This window comes from Microtus ochrogaster, chromosome 5, assembly GCF_000317375.1.
Source record: "Microtus ochrogaster isolate Prairie Vole_2 chromosome 5, MicOch1.0, whole genome shotgun sequence".
NCBI lineage: Eukaryota > Metazoa > Chordata > Mammalia > Rodentia > Cricetidae > Microtus > Microtus ochrogaster.
The window spans coordinates 86,199,782-86,210,127 of record NC_022012.1 but is presented as its reverse complement, the minus strand read 5'-3'; the positions used below and the strand labels follow the sequence as shown (position 1 = coordinate 86,210,127).

General features: G+C 41.4%; 1 protein-coding gene across 7 annotated transcripts in view; it reads right to left on the bottom strand.

The window, feature by feature from the left end:
* Ubp1 (upstream binding protein 1) overlaps nt 1-10,346 on the bottom strand; it is a 45,781-nt gene that overhangs the window by 25,092 nt on the left and 10,343 nt on the right. For all 7 annotated transcript variants that reach the window (XR_003376944.1, XM_013346540.2, XM_013346539.2 and 4 more), the window contains 2 exons: nt 7,536-7,687; nt 732-808 (listed from right to left, as the gene is read on the bottom strand). Coding sequence is in view for 6 of the 7 variants with exons in the window: in XM_013346540.2 (XP_013201994.1) it covers nt 732-808; nt 7,536-7,687 (229 nt within the window). In the remaining variant the exon portion in view is untranslated. The remainder of the gene's footprint in view (nt 1-731; nt 809-7,535; nt 7,688-10,346) is intronic.

Genomic DNA, 10,346 nt, shown 5'->3' with positions numbered 1-10,346 from the left:
TAGACCAGGCTGGTCTCGAACTCACAGAGATCCGCCTGCCTCTGCCTCCCGAGTGCTGGGATTAAAGGCGTGCGCCACCACCGCCCGGCAAAAATTTTTTATAAAGAAGCTTGCATCAATGGCTCAGAGGTTAAGGTGCAATTTCCAGATCCTGATGTGGGAAGGTCACTTGTCAATCTGTTGTTTCATTGGTTAATCAATAAAGAAAACTGCTTGGCCTGATACGTCAGAAAATTAGGTAGGTGGAATAGACAGAACAGAATGCTGGGAAGAAGGGAAGTGAGCCAGACGCCATGCCTCTCCTCTCCAGGGCAGAGGCGATGAAGCTCCAGCCCAAGATGGACATAAACTAGAATCTTCCTGGTAAACCACCACCTCGTAGTGCTACACAGATTATTAGATATGGGTTAAAGCAAGATATGAGAGTTAGCCAGTAAGAGACTAGAGTTAATGGGCCAAGCAGTGTTTAAAAGAATACAATTTGTGTGTTGTTATTTTGGGGCATAAGCTAGCCAGGCGAGGCAGCCAGAACGCAGCCCGCAGCTCTTTCTACAAGATCTCCTGTGGTGGAAGCAGAGAACCAACTCCCTCCATCCTCAGGGTACTGTGGTGGTTGCACATGCACAAATAAACACATTTAAAAAAACAAACAAAAAACCTCTTGCATAACAACAGCCACTTTTATTCAATCACCACAGAAGCCATTACAAATTAAAATAGACTGTCCTTACCTTTACTAATTTTCCACTGATCTCAGGCATATCTCCCATTTTGCGATTATCCAGCATCCGAATTTCATAAGATTGGCCTAATTTAAAGGAATTATGTATCAAAAACAATCCATGTAAAGAACATCACTCTATTCTACATAACTCAATGGTCCCTCAAGATATATAACTACATGACATTAATTAATGTATCAAAATAAGCATATTCAAGTTAATCTTTCTTTTTTTTCCCCCCTGAGAAATAACACCATTCTGTCCTAATCACAAATGAGATTGTCAATTCACTTTCATTGGCCATCTCCAGGACCATTTTTTTTTTTTTTTATTTTTCAATTTTCTCAAGACAGGGTTTCTCTGTAGCTTTGGTGCCTGTCCTGGAACTAGCTCTTGTAGCCCAGGCTGGCCTTGAACTCAGAGATCTGCCTGCCTCTGCCTCCCAAGTGCTGGGATTAAAGGCCTGTGCCACCACTGCCTGACTAGAGACAGGGTTTCTATTTCTAGCCCTGGCTGTCCTGGAACTCACAGAGATCCACCTGCCTCTGTATCCCAAGTGCTGGGATTAAAGCTCTGTATTACCACCACCAGGCATGAAATCCACGTTTTAAGCTATAATTCATGGGGTTTCAAATATGTTCAGAGCTGCACAACTATCACTACTACCAATTTTAGAGCACTTCATTATCTTAAACAGTCCAAACCCAGTGTAATCAATTCCTATGCTCCCCTGTCTATCCCCCTAAACCTCCAATTACTAATCCACCTTCTATCTTAGGGACTTGCATATTACAGATATTTCACAGAAGCAAAAACATAATATGTAGGGTTTTGGAGGTTCTTTCAATTAATGTAATGTTTTTCCTTTCTATGGCCAGATAATATTCTACTGCAAGAACAGACCAAATTATTTCATCCGCTCATCAAGTGATGTATATTTATTCTGTGTTGTTTTCCAATGTGGGGGTGACAATAAATGGTATTGTGAACATGGACAAAGTTTTTTGGTATGGACCAAGACCAATTTTGATCTGGAAGCCTCTCTGTGGTACTAAATCTAAGTCACATTTGCCCACTATGTCATTTGTACACACACACACAATTTCTGCACACTGATCTAGAGCACTTAGAAAATTAGGGATAAGCTGCTACAAAAAAATCAACCCTGAGGAGCTGGAGAGAGATGGCTCAGTGTTTAACAGCACTCATTGTTTTACCAAAGGGTCTGAGTTGGGTTCCCTGTACCCATGTCGGTTGCTTTCAACTTGTTCTAGCTCCAGGGGCAATAGCACTCACATCCACATTACCTACAAAGATACACATATGCATGCACACAGAGTTAAATGTACCCAAATTAAAAAAAAAAATACTACTTCTGGCTTGTTATTAATAACAATGATGTTATAATTTGGTATAAACTGCCAGCTGAATTTAGATTTTAACTACCAACACCTTACCAATCCTGTGGACCTATAGAAAAATATGCAAAGGAGACACTAGACCAGCAGTTCTCAACGTGTAGGCCATGACCTCCTCAGAGGTCGAATATCAGATATCCTGTATATCAGATATTTATGTTACAACTCATAATAGTAGCAAAATTAGTTATTAAATAGCAATGAAACAATTTTATGATTGGGGGTCACTGCAACATGAGAAATGAAATTAAAGGGTTGCAGTATTAGGAAGGCTGAGAACCACTGCTCTAGATCATAGAATTATCAACACAAGGTTACCAATATAGTCAAATCACTTGAAAACTAGTGAGGAAAAAAACAGTTTAATGGTGTAGGTGGTTCTTCTGTTTGTGTGTTGCTTTCATTGGTTGAATAAAGAGACTGCCTTGGCTTTTTGATAGGGCAGCCTTTAAGTGGGTGGAGCAGACAGAACAGAATGCTGGGAAGAAGGGAAGTGTGGCAGACAAAATGAATCTCCGACCTGAGTGGGAAACAGGTTAGAATCTCTCCAGGTAAGCCACGACGTCATGGTGACATATAGATTATTAGAAATGGGTTGAATAAAGATGTGAAAGTTAGCCAATAAAAGGCTAATGGCCAGGCAGTGATTTAATTAAAACAATTTCTGTATCATTATTTCAAGGGTTAAGCTAGCTGGGTGGCCGGGAGCTGAGACGCCGCACACTGCTCCTCTTTACTACAGATTGGCGCCCAACATGTGCATAGTACATTACTGAAATATTCCTTAATTTTTAGACTATTCCTTAAATTTGTCCATCATACTGAAAGACTAATAAAAGCATATATGACAAGAAGTTTAAAATTTTTAAACTAAGACATAGATTGCAACATATTTAACAATGAGTCTTGATTTTGAAAACAGTAACAATTTTTTAAAAAAGCATAAATGCAGTTTTTAAAAAATAAATCATTACACACATAAAATTACACTGAGCCTCACCAGAACTTAGGGAATAAAAGTTTTGTTTTAATTATCTGATTATTCAAAAATGTTGAATGGGAGAGGGAGTGGGAACTTGGATTGGTATGTATAATGCAAAAAAGATAGTTTGTTTTCTTTTTTAAAAAAATAAATTTTTTAAAAAGGGGAAAAATGTTGAATAAAACGTCAACACTGGCAGGGTGAAGCAAGACTGAGAGCTTCAGGCCAGCCCGAGCTACATAATGAAACACTGACTTGAAAAAGTCAAGTGGGCAGGCCACGTGGAGGTGGCACTCGCCTTTAATTCCAGCACTTGGGAGGCAGAGACAGGCGGATCTCTAAGTTTGTGGCCAGCCTGGTCTGTAAAGCGAGTTCCAGGATAGCCAGGACTGTTACACAGAGAAACCCTGTCTTAAAAATCAATCAAACAAACAATAACAACAACAACAAAAAGTCAAGTGGGCAAAGAATGATTTCATACAAAGGCAGACTAAATAGTATCTCTAGAAAGCAACCTGCATGTACCTGTCAGTAAGTTAAATTGCAGATCTTTAGACTCAATTTTGTGACTAATAAAGGGGGAAAATACAAGAGCGGGACTAGTTTAACTTGTGTTACCCTCAAGGGCTGCCTGTCCAACTCAAGCACTCACAAAACCACCAACAAATGCCTGACATTCCCCATGTAAACACCAACAAATCAAAAGGGCATGTGAACTTAAAAAAAAAAAAGAAGAAGAAGAAGAAAAGGGGGCAGGAAATGCCAACTGAAGACCAAGAGAAGTCAGTCAGCACCCATGACAGAAACAGAGTGCTCTAAGTCTTTCTAGCATGTGTTCATAAACACTGAGCCATCTCCCCAGCCCCTACCTTCTGAATTTGCCTTCCACACTGTGGTATTTTTCTTCTTTGGGGGTTTAGTAACACAAAAGAACTGCCATGGTTGAGAACTGCTAGTCAGGTGTGGTGATGCACACCTTTTATCCTAGCACCAGGGAAGTAGAGGTGGGCTGATTTGAGTTCAAGATCAACCTGGTCAATGAGCACAGTCCAGGACAGCCAAGGCTACACAGAGAAACCCTGTCTCAAAAAAACAAAACAAAACAAAACAAAAACAAACAAACAAAAACCCCTGAAAGAAAACACAACTGCTAGGTTGAGTCCATAGCCTTACCTACCTCTAAACTGGCCTTTCTCACGTGAATTCCAAAGACAACGTCCATGTGATGTGGGAACTCCTTCAGCCAATAGCCTTGAAGGTACTAGCCCACTTTGGGCATGGTCTTATGTAATCTAAGTGCTGATGAAAAGTGTGAGCAGCCCTCTTTTCTGCTGGATTTGGTTCCAGTTCTCAGGGCACAAAGGACAGCAGATAGCTATCCTTACTGTGAGTTTATCCCCAAATAAATAAATCTGTTATATTCCATTCTGGACTATTATGGATCTCTTTGGTACTACTACATCCATGTAGCTGAGTTTAAGCATATAAAAAAATTAATTTATTTTTCTTTAATGTGCACTAGTGTTCTGTTTACTCAGTTGCTGGTATCCAAAGAGGAGAAAGACTACAACAGATCCCTGGAACTGGAATTATGAATTGTTGTAGCAGGTGTGTGGATACTGGGAAGTAAACTCAGGTCCTTCCTCTGCAAGAGTATCAAGTGTTTTTAAGGCTGGAAAGTCCAGCATGTGGAAGACAGGGGCAGGCAGATTTCTGTGAATTTTGAGCCAGCCTGATCTATACAGTGAGTTCCAGGTAAGTCAGGACCACAGGTGAGGCCCTATGTCAGAAAAAGAGCAGCAAATATTCTTAGCGGCAGGGCTACTTATGTTCTAACCTCTATTTCTACAGTCATGACTTTTAGTACCAAAATTAAACAAAAGGAAATGCACTGTGGAATAAAAGTAACTAAAAACATTTTTTCTAGAGTGTACAATATTTTAATATAATTTTAAGTCAATAAACGTGCTATTATTTCCTAGAGCTTAAAACCTATTTGCAAAGTAGCTAATATTGGTTAATTAGCATTCATAGCAGAATATTCTCCGAATAGAATTCAGCTCCAAATGAAGAGTATTTGAGTGGACAAAATCATCTTTCCAAGGTTCTTTTTGCTTGCAGAATGAGGTGATACTCCAGTGGCTACGAGGAACTAACCCAGAATGCAGGAAGGCAGATCAGGTCTCATGGATTCCCTTTCTGAAGAATAAGCTCCCTGGCAAAAGGTGATTGAACCTAGTCAGACCCGGCTCAAAGGAGAACTGGTTACTCTAGGCTGGACTAGTTTCTACTCCAAGATCAAAATCAGGGACCTAACTCTTCTTATAGACAGCTACTCAGACATAACTGGCCAAACACAAAGTTGCAGTTTTTAAACTCTGTACTCCTATAGTTTGAAAACACAACTCCTCCCACCCAGCTAAGAACTCTTGTTCCAATTTCTGCTACCTAAGTTACCTAAAGTTTCCTCTTTCTTTTGTTTTCTTTTCATTACCCAATGCAAGCCTAAAAATAGCTCCAAAAGGCAGGTGAGCACGAGCCTAAGGGGAGCTCCCAGTAAATAACCAATCACAGCATCAGCTCCTGGATACCTGCCAACTCTCCTCTGAATGCTGTCCTTCAACAGGTGGAAATGGGGAGCTCAGCAGTGGAACACCTGCCCTGCATGCATGAAGCCAGCGTTTGATCCCCAGCAATGCAGAAATAGGAAGACAGATAAACAGGAGTCAGGGAAAGTCCACTTATTTCCCCAAATATTTAAAGTTTAAAAAAAAATAGTGAACTGTGAGGGACATGGTGGCACACAGTTTTAATCCCAGCAACTGAGGCAGAGGCAGGCAGAGTTCTGTAATTTCAACGCCAGCCAGGTTTACACAGTAAGTTCCAAGAAATATACAGTGAGATCCTGTCTCAAAAGAGAGGGGCACCTGTGGTCCCCAAGCTAGTAGCAGCTTCACCTCAACTTACCAGGAATACAAGTTCCTGGTAGTGTAGTGGCACACACCTTTAACCTCAGTACTTGGCGGCAGGTAGACTCTTAGAGTTCCAGGCTAGTCAGAGATCTTGTCTCAGAAGGGAAAAGAGGAGAGGAGGGAAGGGGAAGATAGGGAGGGCATGAGAAAGAGAAAAGAAAAGTTCTTGGGTCCTGCCCCAAATGTGCCTCACTCTCAATCTCCCTGCAACTCTGAAACCATTCCCTTGTATGGAAGTCAAGTACTGGTCAGGACTTTTCCCGATGCATTCAGAACTTTCTCATGGAGCAAGGTCCTGTTCTAGGTGGGCCTGCTGTAGAGTGTAGAACTTGTCTTACACTTACAGCCCTAGGCTGTATCCCAAGCATTCCAACAACAAACAAAGTACCTCTTACTAAAATAGTCATGTTTATCCTCAGTGCCTAAACAAATCTCAGGATTCCATCCCAAACACCAGTCAACTAACAGAATAAAATAAGATTAAAATGAACATCCTTGCCTTCATGCTGTTTCTTTTGAAAATTCCATGTCCCAACAAATTACTAAGTAAAATTATTTGAAAGTTAAATTTCCAATAAGTGAACCCCAAGTAAGTACTAAATATTAAAAGCAAAGTAGGAGACTACACATGGGATTGTTAAGGTAAAGAGCCTCATGATTCTAAACTCCCTAACAAGGGAAGTTACAAAGCTATTCTTCCACTCTCTCGCTCTTTTTTTTTTTTTGGAAACGGTCTTATTGTATAGATGAGAGGGGCCTCAAATTCGAGATCTGCCTGCCTCTGCCTCCCAAGTGTTACCAGGCCCAGTTCCTGTCTACATTTTGTGATATTAGTCATAAATATAAAGCCTAAAACCTATTGTTTAATGAGGTAAAGATTCCATTTAGTGGCCACGCAGTGGTGGAGCACACCTTTAATCCCAGCACCGGGAAGGCAGAGGAAGGTGTATCTCAGAGTTCGAGGCCAGCCTGGTTCATAAAGCAAGTTCCAGGGCAGCCAGGCCAAGGCTACAAAGAGAAACCCTGTCTCAAAAAAACTAAAACAAAAACAAAAAAAACAAAAAACTGGGAGGTGGTGGCACACGCCTTTGAATCCTAGCATTTGGGAGACAGGGGCAGGTGGATATCTGTGAGTTAGAGGCCAGCCTGGTCTACAGAGTGAGTTCCATGACAGCCAGGGCTATTTATACAGAGAAACCCTGTCTCAAAAAACAAAAACAAAACAAAAAAATTCCGCTTTTTCCACTGGCAGAAAAAACTACAATGTCCATGAAAGGACTGTTCCTTTCATGTACAACACTGTTGGCTCACAGAAAATGAGATTAAGCTTTATAATTTCAGAACCTAATTTTTAATTATTAACAGTCCTGTAAGTTACAATACCAAAACATCTTTAAAATTTTTGTAGATTTTTACATGCTATATGACAACCCATACTAACCTTGGTTCAAGTAAGTGAGAGTCTCGTCATGCAGTTTCACGGCTGGCGAAGTTGCAGCACACATCACATACTGAAAGGGGGGGTGCTTGGCCTCACCATCCAAGGAAAGGCTGGAATCTTCTTGCTTGAAAATGGGCAAGGCTAACACATCACTGAAAAACAAAATATTAAAACTGACCTTTCTTTGTGTTTCAGATATCATACATAAACATAACTCAGGGGTCATTACCATTCATTCAGTGTTCAAGATGGAACCCAAAGCTTTGCATAAGCTAGGCAGTCAATGAATTATTTTATTTAAAATGTAAGATAAACTGGAGGGTGGTGGTGCCTTTAATCCCAGCACTTGGGAGAGGCCGGAGATCTCTGTGAGTTCAAGGCCATCCTGGACAGCTAGGACTGTTATGTAGAAAACTACACCTCGAAAAAACCAAAACAAAACAAAACAAAAAAAAGTAAGATAAGAGCCTGGGTGGGTGTGGTGCATGCCTTGAAACCATACCACCACCCCTACCCCAAAATGGAAAAACAAGAAATGTTTTGTAGAATAAAACCACTATTAATGCTAATCTGTTTCATCTAAAAGCTATTATAAGTCTCCCATTTTTCTAATGAGAGCATATGAGGAACACTCTAATGTTAGGAGCACTGAGACCCCAGATCCTGAATTTCTTGTAACAACTTGTTTTCCCCTGATTTGAGTGCCTACAGCTGCTCTGAGCACAGACCTTCAGGAGTTCCTGACCACAGGAGAGTGGTTTCTGGTGGGTTTGGCTGGGGCGTGGCTATCTCTATATAATCTGCCCCTGAATACAATAAAGAGAGCATTCTTGGGGCTTTGGTATCAGTGTAAGAAGATCTGTGTGTCGGTCTGTCTTTGCGTCTGTAGTCTCAACCTCCAGCCCCTTGCCCGAAGCTCGGGAACTGGGTTCTAGCGCATAGAGCGCGTGCGGCACTCTAAAGTAATAGCTAAAGCTCAGTGGAGGATACTTGCCGACCACACAAGGGCCCTAGGCTTAATACCCAACACCACCACAAACAACAAAAATCATCTGGAATTTTTCTTTTAAAAATCTGTAAACTTGCCAGGTATGGTGGTACAGGCCTTTACTTCCAGTATCCAGGAGGCAGAGGCAGGTGGATCTCTGTGAGTTCAAGTCCAGCCTGGTTTGGCTTGCAAGAGTTACATAGTGAGACCCTCTCAAAAATCAATAAAAGAACAGTAAACTCTGGCTAGGAATATAGCTCAGATGGCAGAACCTGGGCCACATGACACCCTATCCAAATCAAATAAAAAAAATTAAACCCCAGATTACCTTTATTTAAAAAGGAAAAAAGCAAATCCAGAGTGCCCAGCTACCTGTTTTTAAAGCAGAAACTAAGACTGCTGCCAAAAGACAGGCCACACAGTATCATGGAACCACAAAGAAGCACTGAATAAAATGGTGCTTAATAAAATGCTGTCAACAAGCCTGCTACAGCTGAGAACACAAAGCCTTTCGTCTAGTCCAAAACAATGACTTCAACAGCCAACTGGCTACTTTTCTCCCAGGAGTAGCCTGGGTCTGTCTAGGGTCTTCTGGGACTGTCCACTTTGGGGGCAGAGCAGGCTCTGTGTTTAGCAGCATCACTGAGTAGTGATAGTCATCTTTTAACAGTGTACGATTCCATTACTTTTGGTACATACTAATAGTCATGCAACCATTACCAGTACCCAATTCTAGAACATTTTCCCCCTCAAAAAGAAATCTCCTATTGAGTTGGGAAGATGGCTCAGAGGTTAGGAGCACTGACTGTTCTTCCAGAAGTCCCGAGTTCAATTCCCAGCACTCACGTGGTGGCTCACAATCATCTGTAATATCTAGTGCCCTCTTCTGGTGTGCAGGTGTACATGCAGACAGAATAATAAATAAATAAATCTTTTAAAAAAAAAGAAATCTCTTATTATTGTAATCTCAGCTGACCTAGGTTCAATTCCCAGCACCCACACGGCAACTTACAACTGTCTGTAAGTCCAGTTCCAGGGGATCCAACACCCTAACAGAGACATGCAGGCAAATACTAATGCACATAAAATTAAAAATAAATTACTTTTTAAAGATTTATTTATTTATTATGTGCACAACATTCTACTTGCATGTACGCTGCAGGCCAGAAGCCAATTACGGACGGTTGTGAGCCACCATGTGGTTGCTGAGAATTGAACTCAGGACCTTTGGTAGAGCAGGCAATGCTCTTAACCTCTGAGCCATCTCTCCAGCCCGACAAATCTTTCTTAAACTTGACTTAATTAAAAAATAAAATGTGGGAGCTGGGCATGGTGGCACATACTTTTGATCCCAGCACTCTGGAGGACGAGGCAGGCCTGGTCTACATAGCAAGCACCAGGCCAGCCAGGGTCTATATATAATAAGACTTTATCTCAAAAAATGGGGAGGCTGTGGCTCAATAGAACACTTGCCTAGCATACACAAGACCCTGGATTCAATTCCTGGTAAAGGATGAGGGGAGAGCAGAACAGAAACTGCTAGTGACCCCCAAGCATTGAAGCAAGATCACCCCAATTTGATGGTGGTCTCATCAGTAAGACCATATATTCCAAAAGAAAAAGATGGGACTGGAGAGATGATTAGTGGTTAAGAGTACTTGCTCTTGGGGCTGGAGAGATGGCTCAGAGGTTAAGAGCACTGCCTGCTCTTCCAAAGGTCCTGAGTTCAATTCCCAGCAACTACATGGTGGCGGACAACCATCTGTAACGAGGTCTGGTGCCCTTTTCAGGCCTGCACACAGACAGAATATTGTATGCATAAT